Genomic DNA, 13,937 nt, shown 5'->3' on the forward strand with positions numbered 1-13,937 from the left:
TTCCTGGTTTAAGAGTTAATCTGATTTTGTCTTAGAGCTACCATGAAAAACTTTTTGTTTGAGACCGTTCTGGTACGTCCTCCATCTTTGCTGATCTGAGGTGGTGTTGTCAAACAAAAAGTCTCATTTTTCTGCTTCAGATGACTCTTGACTGTGGGAAAAGTAAAACTGTTTTTCCAGTATGCTTTTAATGATCTTCTCTGACACCTAACCCCACTGCAGACGTTTAATAAATGTAGAGATTGATATCAATAGTTGGTTAAACTGCTTGGAGCTTTAAGGTGAGGTGCTCACTCTGTTTTCCCACCATGGCGTGAGGCACAAACAGGCGCAGGAAGTGTCTGTTTCTGCTTTTGGATGAAATGAAGAAGAAAAGAAGTGTTGTAGTCTTGAAGTGATGAGATCAGTGGAGGAAAGATGTGAACCCACAGTCTGTGAAACTGATGGATTTTAAGATTTATTAGAATGACATTAAGCTCAGAGTGAACGGTTTCTCTGTGTACAGACGGATGACATGCAGCAAGAGCATACAGGAAGTCATGGTTGCTCGAGTCACACAGTGTACATGTTGTAAATGACTTCAACAGAAAACGTGTCGTATTTACATCAGACACACTTGAAGCTTAACTAATGAACAATGGTCACAGTATTCATCAAGTCACAGAATCAGCAAAGAAGGACAGAAATAAGGATCATCTAAGTTTACAACAACAATAACAGTCATGTGGAAGTCAGCGATGGCATGCTCGTATCAGCTGTTTCTCCATCCATGAACCAAACACTCCTCTGATGTCGCCTGGTTTGGAAATGAGGTCCAAACTACGTCACTTGAGTGACAGGAGGGGTCGACTGGTTGTGTTGAATAATCAGTGGTACCTGCTGTCCCCCCTCTGCCTCCTCTCTAACACCTCTGACAGACAGCGGTGGAGTGGATGGTTGTACAGCTGCACTGCAGCGTAGCTTCAGATGTACGAGAGCAAAGCGACAGAGCGCACCGACATTTACAAACAGTTCAAACAGACGGATGTTTCCTGGAGAGGTGACAGAGCTCTGGTTAAATATCCTTCAGTTTTTGATGTCACAGTTTATAACTCAACAAAGAACATGTACAAACATTGAATTGTGTGTTTCTGAAAAGTGTAAAAGTCTGATTTGTTGACACGACCCGTCAAACATGGCTTAGCATCTAAAGATATCAGTAGTATGAAACCAAACATCAGGTAAACTATGCAGTAAATCCTTTAGATACAGTAAAAATAAAAAGATCATCTACTCTATTTGGCATCACGGTTTGGCCTTTCACATGGAACTTTCCCACGATATGAACAAACATCTACTCCAACTATGTTTTTCTTTTTCCGCCACGTTATCTAACTTTTCTTCTCTTCAATTTCATTTTTCAAATCTTAGTACAGATTATCTGCATTTTAAATGAAAAGTCACACTTGATAAAGGACCAAATTAAAATCTAACCCTATCAATGAAAGATGTGACGCTGCCTCCGGTTTTCTCTCCAGGGTATGTTTAATTCCTGCACCGATCACGCCTGCAGTCCACAGTTTGTGGAGAAATAAACATGGTGCAGGGGAACAGACCAACTTTGAAGAATGAAAGGGCTTCTGATAAAGATTGTAAGCACCTGTTACATCGTAAAAAACAATCACTGAGACATAAATCAACCTGGAAACAAAAACCGTTAAATTACACATACAGAACAACTAAAGCTTCACATTTACAGTTAAAAGATTCAAATTCTGGAGGGAATGAAGACGTGTCATTCAGTAGAGACAGAGGTATGTAAATCAACAACAGAGAGGCCTTGTTGTTTGAGAAAGCACGGCTCTGATGTGTGAGCACCAAAGAATAGTCAGCAGGTTCCTCTCTGATCGAGCTCACATTCAATGATGTTTCACACAAGAGAGCCAATTGAACAAGTCATTAATAAATAATAATTAAAAAAAACACAAAACATAAAATATCTACACATTAAAACTTACTAAAAAATCTTTGAATGAGCAGCAGTGCATGCAGATATTCTGGTCCTGTATAAAGTAAGGCACCAGAGGTTTTCCAGATTTCACTTGGTATACAGTATATACGTATAAAACAACAAAAGTCTTCAAGTGTAATAAAGGCAGTCTATCAGAGTGCATACAACAGATACTGAAGTCATGTGGAGTCGCTGCTTCTCAGGCTTGAGCACTGGTCATCTTCTGCAGCAGGGGGATCTGTGAGAGAGAGGACGGATCAGGTTATTGTTTGTTTCAGGAGGAGGCTTTCATATGCACGTGGCAGAGTTAGAAAAGGATCATGCAAAGCTGATCCACAGGTGTTTCAAACTGAAATAAGAGAAAGGTGAAAGTCAGTAAAAAACCTTCTTTGACTCAGATTATAAAAGTCTTCAACAAAGCAGCATGAACCAGCCTCCAGTGACCTGGGGCGCCTTCATGGACTTTAACCTGTTCTGAAGTCCTGACTGTTCCCTAAACGATGAAACTTTTTCAAGGTTCTGATTTGAAACAAAATGCTAAATACACGAATAATACTCTGAACAAAGACTGAAGTTTCTCTGCAGATAGATGCTTTATCATCCCATTATCACACAGCCCATCTGGACCCTCTTTTTCTTCTTGTGGACTTTGAAAAGCTCAACTTCTCTTCTTTCAGGAACTGTTTGAACTTTTTAGCTTTTGGTTAAAGAGTCACGGTCACTGAGAACAGGCTGCACCAGTTATTGCCTGAGACAAAAACATGTCCTGACGGTACCGTGATCCCCAGGTATCACCCTAAAGCGGTCTTTTGGTCTGACTTTTCCTGCTACATGAAATGGTTACAGAATGGTTAATCCAATGGGTTGAAAGGATTTCATGAGCGCAGTGTTTCTGACAGAAAAACATTTATCATCAACTAAAAGTATCAGTTGGAACATCACTGCATTGACTGGAAGATAAAAACGTTTTTTGTTGAACACGAAGTGAAAAAGGGGATAGTCTTATAATCTGGGTCTAAGCATCGACACACCCTGACAGTTGTCTGAGGGATGCTACCAGACCACAACAGCAGAGGGCGCCAGCTTTTGTTTTTCCAGTTACCCTGGCTGCAGTGATCAGCCAATCACAGCAGAGACACAGAGACAGGAGCTTTGGACACGAGATGAGACACGGGGCCAAAAGATGGGCCATTTAACGGACGACTGACGCAGAGCTATGATGCTAAATTTAACTAATGATGGTCAATGCAGCAGAGACGCTAACCCACTGTCAGGAAGCTAAACAACACAGATTCACCGTTTCAGAGACTGTTTCAGAGACAGTTTCAGAGACTGTTTCAGAGACTGTTTCAGACTGTTTCAGACTGTTTCAGACTGTTTCAGACCGTTTCAGAGACTGTTTCAGAGAGACTGTTTCAGAGAGACAGTTTCAGACTGTTTCAGAGACTGTTTCAGAGACTGTTTCAGAGACTGTTTCAGACTGTTTCAGAGACAGTTTCAGAGACTGTTTCAGAGACTGTTTCAGACTGTTTCAGACTGTTTCAGAGACTGTTTCAGACTGTTTCAGAGACTGTTTCAGACTGTTTCAGACAGTTTCAGACTGTTTCAGACTGTTTCAGAGACTGTTTCAGAGAGACTGTTTCAGAGAGACAGTTTCAGACTGTTTCAGAGACTGTTTCAGACAGTTTCAGACTGTTTCAGACTGTTTCAGAGACTGTTTCAGAGACTGTTTCAGACAGTTTCAGACTGTTTCAGACTGTTTCAGAGACTGTTTAAGAGACTGTTTCAGAGACTGTTTCAGACTGTTTCAGACTGTTTCAGAGACTGTTTCAGAGAGACTGTTTCAGAGACTGTTTCAGAGAGACTGTTTCAGAGACTGTTTCAGAGAGACTGTTTCAGAGAGACTGTTTCAGAGACTGTTTCAGAGACTGTTTCAGAGACTGTTTCAGAGACTGTTTCAGAGACTGTTTCACAGACTGTTTCAGAGACTGTTTCAGACTGTTTCAGACTGTTTCAGAGACTGTTTCAGACAGTTTCAGACTGTTTCAGACTGTTTCAGAGACTGTTTCAGAGACTGTTTCAGACAGTTTCAGACTGTTTCAGACTGTTTCAGAGACTGTTTAAGAGACTGTTTCAGAGACTGTTTCAGACTGTTTCAGACTGTTTCAGAGACTGTTTCAGAGAGACTGTTTCAGAGACTGTTTCAGAGAGACTGTTTCAGAGACTGTTTCAGAGAGACTGTTTCAGAGAGACTGTTTCAGAGACTGTTTCAGAGACTGTTTCAGAGACTGTTTCAGAGACTGTTTCAGAGACTGTTTCACAGACTGTTTCAGAGACTGTTTCACAGACTGTTTCAGAGACTGTTTCAGAGACTGTTTCAGAGACTGTTTCAGAGACTGTTTCAGAGACTGTTTCAGACTGTTTCAGAGACTGTTTCACAGACTGATCAGAGACAGTTTCAGACTGTTTCAGAGAGACTGTTTCAGACTGTTTCAGAGAGACTGTTTCAGAGACTGTTTCAGACTGTTTCAGAGAGACTGTTTCAGAGACTGTTTCAAACTGTTTCAGACTGTTTCAGAGACTGTTTCAGACTGTTTCAGAGACTGTTTCAGAGAGACTGTTTCAGAGAGACAGTTTCAGACTGTTTCAGAGACTGTTTCAGACAGTTTCAGACTGTTTCAGACTGTTTCAGAGACTATTTCAGAGACTGTTTCAGACAGTTTCAGACTGTTTCAGACTGTTTCAGAGACTGTTTCAGAGACTGTTTCAGACTGTTTCAGACTGTTTCAGAGACTGTTTCAGAGAGACTGTTTCAGAGAGACTGTTTAAGAGACTGTTTCAGAGACTGTTTCAGAGACTGTTTCAGAGACTGTTTCAGAGACTGTTTCACAGACTGTTTCAGAGAGACTGTTTCAGAGACTGTTTCAGAGACTGTTTCAGACTGTTTCAGAGACTGTTTCAGAGACTGTTTCACAGACTGTTTCAGAGACTGTTTCAGAGACTGTTTCAGACTGTTTCAGAGACTGTTTCAGAGACTGTTTCAGAGACTGTTTCAGACTGTTTCAGAAACTGTTTCAGAGACTGTTTCAGAGACTGTTTCACAGACTGTTTCAGAGACTGTTTCAGAGACTGTTTCAGACTGTTTCAGAGACTGTTTCAGAGACTGTTTCAGAGACTGTTTCAGACTGTTTCAGAGACTGTTTCAGAGACTGTTTCACAGACTGATCAGAGACAGTTTCAGACTGTTTCAGAGAGACTGTTTCAGACTGTTTCAGAGAGACTGTTTCAGAGACTGTTTCAGACTGTTTCAGACTGTTTCAGACTGTTTCAGAGACTGTTTCAGAGAGACTGTTTCAGAGAGACTGTTTCAGAGACTGTTTCAGAGACTGTTTCAGACTGTTTCAGAGACTGTTTCAGAGACTGTTTCAGAGACTGTTTCAGAGACTGTTTCAGAGAGACTGTTTCAGACTGTTTCAGAGACTGTTTCAGAGAGACTGTTTCAGAGAGACTGTTTCAGAGACTGTTTCAGACTGTTTCAGAGAGACTGTTTCAGAGAGACTGTTTCAGAGACTGTTTCAGAGACTGTTTCAGACTGTTTCAGAGACTGTTTCAGACAGTTTCAGACTGTTTCAGAGACTGTTTCAGAGACTGTTTCAGACTGTTTCAGACTGTTTCAGACTGTTTCAGAGAGACTGTTTCAGACTGTTTCAGAGACTGTTTCAGACTGTTTCAGACTGTTTCAGAGAGACTGTTTCAGACTGTTTCAGAGACTGTTTCAGACTGTTTCAGAGACTGTTTCAGACTGTTTCAGACTGTTTCAGACTGTTTCAGACTGTTTCAGAGACTGTTTCAGAGACTGTTTCAGACTGTTTCAGACTGTTTCAGACTGTTTCAGACTGTTTCAGAGACTGTTTCAGACTGTTTCAGAGACTGTTTCAGAGAGACTGTTTCAGAGACTGTTTCAGACTGTTTCACAGACTGTTTCAGAGACTGTTTCAGAGAGACTGACAGGAGGGGCCGTGGGTTCACAGAAAGACTTTAAGGAGGCATGCCCATCACCAGAGCTGTGGTAATAATTACATCTGAAACACAGATCTGGATTCAGAGCCAAAAATAAAACAGTCTCTGATTATTATTCAACGATTTTCTGAGATTCATTAAAAAAATTTTCTTCAAACTAAGTAAATGTAGTTTATCAGAGTCTTTCTCAGAAGAGTGGTCTGTAAAACAGAGGGGTCATCTTATAATCAGGGTTATCCTTCATCCAGATTAAAATGGTATTTAATTATTCTCTTTTTAATTTGGCTTCATGATTAGAACGCCATAAAATCACGTTTTTACCAAGGACGGTCACTTATAACTACTTTTTATTCAGATTACATTTGGAGCTCAGTGTTGCAGTCGTACTGTCTCCGTCTCAGCCTGCAGCTGTGATATGTTGGGAGGACTTTTCTGAAGTCTGTGAAAATGAATGATGATGTGTTTGAGGGTATCTCACAATCTGCATCTTTCAAGGCAAAAAGGCCCAGCTCAAATTGCAGTTACAACCAACTCATGTTTGTGTTTTCTGTTATAAAACAAACAACCCAAGTTAACAGTGTGATAAAAGGAAGTAAGCAGAAAGACAACAGCTAAGGCGTCTGCTAAATGAAAATGTTGAACTGTGAAGCATGAAGCGTCTCAGAGTCGTTGTTGGACTCTATCAAACAGAAATGTCTTATTAAAGTCAATCCATGTAAAACCCATTCACTAAACACACACACGTTTCTACATTCATACAGCTACAGATGCTCACCTTTGACAAATCCACTCCAGTGAGCGCGTTGACCGACACAGGAAGCTCAGCCAGGAGGCGGTTCACCTCCCCCGTCACGCGGCTGCCCTCCCCGCTGAGGATGACGATCTCGTTGGTCCGAGCTAACGGTGCGGCCACTTTGGAAGCAATCTACGTGAAAAGGGTGAAAGTGTTAAGTGAGGGCAGGAAATAATGAAATCATAAGGTTGTGGTTAATCATGTGATAACGAGTCACAGTCTCATGACTCATGATTCACTGACTAATGACCAGGGCGTAAGGCCGAGAACTGTTATTCTCCATCACTTCAGACACATTTTCTGTCAATCCATCAGAGGGAAAAAGCTTTCAGTTTTGTGTCTGAGGTTTAAGTGGTCAAAGGGCTCAGTTCCTAAATCCACAGAGTTCATGTTGAAAGTTACAAACAGTAGTGCCACAACAAAAGCTTTGTATGACTGTACCAGGCTGTGTGCCATGTCAAGTTCACTTTATCGTGACTGCAGCCAAGTTGATAAGAAAACATGAATAAAATGATTTTGTTCTTTCCAAAGCGGCACAAGCAAACCGAGGAGCTCTGAAGGAGCAGCAGGACAGCTGAGGAGGTCAGCTGAGGAGGTCAGCTCTTCTCCGTGGTTTACCTTAGGCAGGGCCTCCAGGACCAGGGCGGTTTTAGCCGCCTCTCCGTACTGCTGATAGGCCTCGGCCTTCAGCCTCATCTTTTCAGCCTCTGCCTTTCCCACGGCTTCGATGGACGAAGCCTCGGCCTCACCGACCTTCTTGATCTTCTCTGCCTCAGCCTGGGCGATCAGCACCGTCTTCATCCTGACGGAGAGACAACATTCAGAGTTAGTCTTCCTCTCTGGGAGCACCCAGACACCACCGTCCTCTGACAGAACCACCAGAAATAAACAGACTTCTGCATGTTTGGGATCTGAAACACTCAAATCTATTTCAACAACCAGATTCTCCTCCTCCTCCTCCTCCTTCACCTCCTCCACCTGCTCCTGCTTTCCTCTGCTGTCAGGATCACAGGGCACATCAGAAACAACCCTTTCCTGGTCGTTTCCTTCCACATCTGGGTTGTTGCCCCCAAAAGTGTCAGACAATTCCCTCACTTAGTTTACTGATGCATCTTTAATGCAAACCACAGACTGCTCTGTGTCAAACGGCAGAGAGAAGGGGGTTCCTCTATGAACAACTGGTGAATAACTGGTGTTACTGGTGAATAACTGGTGAATAACTGGTGAATAACTGGTGTTACTGGTGAATAACTGGTGAATAACTGGTGAATAACTGGTGAATAACTGGTGTTACTGGTGAATAACTGGTGTTACTGGTGAATAACTGGTGTTACTGGTGAATAACTGGTGAATAACTGGTGTTACTGGTGAATAACTGGTGAATAACTGGTGTTACTGGTGAATAACTGGTGAATAACTGGTGAATAACTGGTGTTACTGGTGAATAACTGGTGTTACTGGTGAATAACTGGTGTTACTGGTGAATAACTGGTGTTACTGGTGAATAACTGGTGTTACTGGTGAATAACTGGTGTTACTGGTGAATAACTGGTGAATAACTGGTGTTACTGGTGAATAACTGGTGAATAACTGGTGTTACTGGTGAATAACTGGTGTTACTGGTGAATAACTGGTGAATAACTGGTGAACAACTGGTGAATAACTGGTGAATAACTGGTGTTACTGGTGTTACTGGTGGAGGAGGATCATGAAACTGGTGGCGTGGCTCCTCTGTGCTCTCACTTACTTCTGTCCCTCGGCCAGCTGCTGCATCTTGTAGGCCTCGGCCTCAGCGGGCCTCTTGATGGTGGCGATGAGCTCCTTGTCTGTGCGGTCGATCTCCTTTTCTCCAATCGTGATCTCTTTCTTCCTCTGAACCACTTGGATCTCGATTTCCTCCAGACGAATCTTCTGCTGCTCTTTGGCTGCCTGCAGCTCGTAGGCCAGCTGGGCCTCAGCTTTCTGAAGACACACACACACACACACACACACACACAGTTACTTTTCTATAGCCCATTCACCTGAGGTTACACACACTTTGTAAAAAATAGCACAGCCCTTTTCCTCGCATACGCAGCTCTGAGATACAAAGTGTCTGAATCTTGTTGTAATTTCCTGTGAGCTGTTTTTTTTTTCTTTGAGTAAAGTGTTCAGAGTTCATGGATTCACACGTCCTGTGTTTTCATGAATGAATGAATCTGTCCCAGCAGGCCTGGCTTTGAACAGTCAATAGTGATAACTGTGACGATGAAACAAAGCTGTGTACCTTGGTGTTGACCTCCTGGTTGAAAGCTGCTTTCTGCAGCTCCAGCTCCCTCTTGGAGTCGGCCATCTTGGTGTCAGCCAGGAATTTGACGTCCATCATCTCCTTCTTACACTCTGCCTCCTAGAAGACAGTCATGAAGACAATCTGTGTTGAGCTGGTTTCCTTGCCAGCCAAGATGCATATGACTCTTCCACCTGCCATGTTCTCCTTACCCGTATCCCAGCATCCCTTTCTGCCTCAGCAACACCAATGTCAGCATCCCTCTGGACAGCTGCAGTCTGGGTCTTTCCCAGGGAGCTCAGGTAGTCCAGTTTATCATACACGTCCTGGAAGCACAGAGCCACAGGTGAACTTAAGGTGAACTCAGAGGCCACCGAGTCCAGCTGCTTTGGATCAGCAAACAGAAGAAGAGTCCGAAGCTTTCCCCTGAAAGCAAACTCATCGTGGACTCACAGTAACCGCGGCAGCCTGGACTAAGTGATGTGATAGAAATGGACCCTGGTTTTCCAGAGAAGTGCTCCGATCAGCCGCTCGGTCTGCACCACACTTCAATTAGTCACAACCAACACGCGTTAACTCCACACACCGCCCGTCCTGATAGACACTGATCAGAGCCAAGAGAGAGCAGCTCCCAAAGCTTCAAACAGATCCAACGACTGTTTGACTCTACAGACAGCTCAGAGAGTAAACACACACACACACACACACACACACACACACACACACACACACACACACACACACACACACACACACACACACACACACTGTTCCTCTTCAGCTGGCTCTTAAGAGCAGATCATACATCAATTAGGAAGCGGATGCAGCAGAGCGCTCGCTGCCACAGTGATGCACTTTGAGCTGAAACAAACGTGTGGACTAACAGAGCACACACACACACACACACACACACACACACACACACACACACACACACACACACACACACACACACACACACACACACACACACACACACACAGAAAGAATCTCATCAGCTCCACTGAGACACTTTCACTTCATACAGGAGTGTGAGCTGAGGAATCTGACACCAGTGTCACAGAGACAGGAGGCACACGTTTCTCTGCTGAGACAGATTGTAGCGTCTGTAAAGCTAATGGGCGTCTCGACACATGGGATGATCCTAAAATAAGTTAATAATATGTTACCATGCTGCCGTTTCTGATGTGTAAACACAGCCAGGACAGCTGAGACCAAACACAGACGTGAGTACAGCATGTCTGATTTCAGACTTCAGAACCAGCAAAGGATAACCACCGTCTTCTCTGTGTCTGTAATGTTCACATCTTAAGCCTGTGTTTTTGTTTTGGTTGCTAAACTGAACCCTTATCTGAATCTTAATCAGTCTTTCTTCCTATTTCTCAGATATGTTTTAACCAATGTAAAGAGTCTGCTCTCTGTCTGAGCGTCTGTCTACCGTATAAACATCCATTCTTGTTATTGTCATGTGGAAAATCCTGACAACTTTGACATTAGACAGCGAGGAGAGAGCACCTGATGTTGTAGCTGCAGCCTCCAACAGCGTCTTTCACTCACCTTGATGGTGAAGCTGAGAATCTCGATGCCCATCCTGCCCACGTCTGGAGCTGCTACCTCCCTCACCAGTTTAGCAAACTGGTCCCTGTCCTGATAGATCTGCTCTACGGTCAAGGTACCTGCACGAGTTACACCACGTTACACACATCACAGTACACATCAAACTGCCTGGACTTCAGAGTTAGTCAGCAAGTTTGATTCATGAAGCGTTTTTTAGCTAACAGTGAGCCTGAAAGATTCTCCACCTCTGTCTGAAATAAAATCATATGGTTGTTAAAAAGAGAATTAATTTTTGGAAAAATTATCTTCACCTTTCACAAAAATAACTCTGTAGTGAAGTTATTTGCCTTTAAAAGTGCTACAGATTTTAGTCCCTGGTTTTTTAAACCTTAACAATAGATGGCTAGATTATCCTCCATTATCAAAAAGAAAAAAGCTTTGGACAAAAGCGTCTGCTAAATGAAACTGTAGACCTGTGGATGACAATTTAAGACAACATCATCACTATTCAATTAGTTTCACTTTGTAAAATAAGGAAATTAATGAATCATCCTTATTCTGACACACATACTGCTGTAAAGAAATCCATTTCCATACCTAGAATAGAGCGCAGGTGTCCTTCCAAAGTCTGCAGCACCACAGCTTTGATTTCCATGACAGATTTACCCAAGAACTGTTCACAAGCCACAGCCAGCAAATCCTGCTCCGTCATGACTTTCACCTGAAGCAGACACACAGAGAGTTCAGGTTTCAGGCTGTGCAGCGCTTTAGTTTGGGTCAAATGTTTACAACACAACCTGAAAATAAAGATTTCAGGAAGATTCCAAATGATCAAACCTGGAGTCGAGCGATAGTTTCTGTAGTCTGATAAATTTAAATCAAAGACCTGAGAGAAATTCAGTGGGCGATGTCTCACCTGAGCCACACCTGTGACAGTGATGGCAACCCCCTCAGCCGTCTCCACGTCTTCACATCGCGGCTGCAGAGTCATGATCTCTAAACTTATCCTACAGAGAAAAAAGACCACAGACAGAAACATATCAAATCAAGAACCCAGCTTTTTGATACAGGGTTAGGGTTAGGGTTAGGGGATTCAGCAGTTTGGCTTTTTTAAGACAAAAAGAAAATTATTTTAAGATCTACTGTTGGTCACAGTAATGTGTTACCAACCAAGGGAAGTCTGCTCAAATAAACATAAAAAAACACCACCATGGTTAATGCAAACAGGTGAAATCACACAGGTGAGTGGAATGGGAGAATGCAAATGGTCCATCTTGACCCAGAATCTTTCTTCAAAATGTAAATAACCAAAGTAACGTTTAGGTGCACTAATGGGAGAATGCAGCTGGAAGACTTCAGAGAACCAGCAGGTGTGAATGTTGACGTTTGTGTCATGTGACCTGAGAGACCAGTCCACACCTGTTTACTCACTTACCCTCACACACCTGTCCCAAGACTGTGCAGAATTTGCAGCTTGTTTGTGTTGTAAAATGTCATAATGCACACCTTTACAAACCAAGCACAGGGGAGGTGTGTTTGTGGAGCCCTTTGACCCACTGACGAGTCCTTTATTTCCTGGACACTGATCTGCTGCAGTCTGCACCAAATGAGGGGAGAAATCTGACATGGCAGCACTTTAACGCTGTATCCACTCACACTTCAAATTCTGGACTGTAAAACTGAGCACATCTCAGGAAATGAGACCGTGGAAAATGTCACAATCTAAGACATGACCCGCAGAGACACTGAGGAACGGGCTGTGGGGGAAAATGATCTGTGATCAGCTTTTAACTGGCCAACAACACCTGCTGCTAAAGATTAACCTGAAACATGCACAGAAAGTTTACGAGAGCCTCACACCTCACACCATCTGTCACACTCTTAGCTAAATTTATCACAACACTGACTTCTTTGTGAAAAATCTTAAAACAGATATAACTCTTTTGGCTGTTTTTTTTTTATTTTTTTTAAACCATCATCATTTTATCTAAATGTGTGGTTTCATCAGTTTAATTCACATATCTGTGGTGAGTCAGGCTTCATAGCACAATAAACGTCCGGAGGTTACCTAATCTTCATTCTAAGATATTTTCAGAAGACCCCGCAGCCCAAACTATTTGGTCACCTTTGGCTGTCCGAGATGAGACACCAAGCCCAGGCCCAGCCTCCAACGGCGTATGTCTTTGTATCTGAGCCACAGCAGCCACCTGAAGGAAAAGACAACGTTTAAAATCACTTCTTATTTTAAAAAATGAGATCATGTGATACAAGCTCAATCCTACTTCCTATTTCACATTGCCTCAGATTTCTGCAGGCAATTCATCCTTTACAAGACGAACCAGCCTGGTGGCTTTAAATGGGATCAACCACAGCAGCTCACAGCTGAGTGATTGTAGCCTGGGTTGGGTTTGATTATTCCCTGTTATTCTCCTTTTTAATGAATCTGCCTCTGTGTGCCTCACATCTCATAAGATCCACGTTTTTCTCTGTGTTTTAACATCGTGTAACAAAGAGCTTCCTCCTTCCTCTCTTTACTGAAATGATTGATTTCTGCGTTCACAGCACAGTTTATTATTTACAGCTTCATTACAGTGAGTTACTGGATGATGAGCAGACCCGCCCCTTCAGATTAATGTCACACAGGGCCTAAAAGGGGACAGGCTGATCCACAATGAAAGAAATATTATTAAACTATACGATTAAACACTTTAATGTCTCATATCAGATTTTCTTTAAATACCTCAGCACAGAAATGCGCTTTAAACTTTAAATACCCTGATCCACAGCCGTTTGCTACCCGTGCTAACGGGTTCAGCATCAGTCTGGATTTCCGTTCAGGTTTCAGGTTTTCATTAGCTTCTCGTGTTGATCGGTGATACGTGGCGTTATTCTACGACTCTATCGATACGTGTGAAATTAACTAGTCCGTCGAGCAGTTAGCGAATGTTAAACTGCCATTAACAGACTGAAAGTAGCGGATCTCATTAGCTCATGGAGAAGACGACCTACCGGAGACCACAAGAGCTTCGTTTGGCCCGACAGTCAAGCAACTCCCCATCCTGACTCCAGACAGCGACTGAACAGATCAAACCCGTGAGGCCTTGTGTGGCTATCGTCGTCTTTTCCGTTATTTAATCCGAGCTAGGATGGTGTGGAGCAGTGTTCACGTCCTGATCCACGGCAGCAATAACACAACGGCCCCCGCTCCACCTAACGACACCGCGCTGACTGGCAGTGACGTCACTCCTGTCAGCACCAGAAGGCGGCCACGAGCCAGGCGGAAGCTATGCGCGGAAGAGGGTCGAAGCAAA

At 43.1% G+C, this 13,937-nt stretch overlaps 1 protein-coding gene across 1 annotated transcript; it reads right to left on the reverse strand.

The window, feature by feature from the left end:
• Positions 1-428: 428 nt before the first annotated feature.
• Positions 429-13,772, reverse strand: LOC141797731 (flotillin-2). Its single transcript, XM_074679383.1, has 11 exons — positions 13,636-13,772; positions 12,752-12,833; positions 11,543-11,633; positions 11,224-11,347; positions 10,627-10,745; positions 9,282-9,395; positions 9,070-9,189; positions 8,551-8,765; positions 7,422-7,605; positions 6,786-6,935; positions 429-2,228 (listed from the first exon to the last, which is right to left on the reverse strand). Exons 1-11 carry the CDS (start codon positions 13,682-13,684, stop codon positions 2,190-2,192), a joined length of 1,287 nt encoding a protein of 428 aa, XP_074535484.1. The 5' UTR covers positions 13,685-13,772; the 3' UTR covers positions 429-2,189.
• Positions 13,773-13,937: the final 165 nt, after the last annotated feature.

Source organism: Halichoeres trimaculatus, unplaced genomic scaffold, assembly GCF_033239565.1.
Source record: "Halichoeres trimaculatus isolate MK-OKI-2021-1 unplaced genomic scaffold, fHalTri1.1 fHalTri1_scaffold_9, whole genome shotgun sequence".
Classification (NCBI taxonomy): Eukaryota; Metazoa; Chordata; class Actinopteri; order Labriformes; family Labridae; genus Halichoeres; species Halichoeres trimaculatus.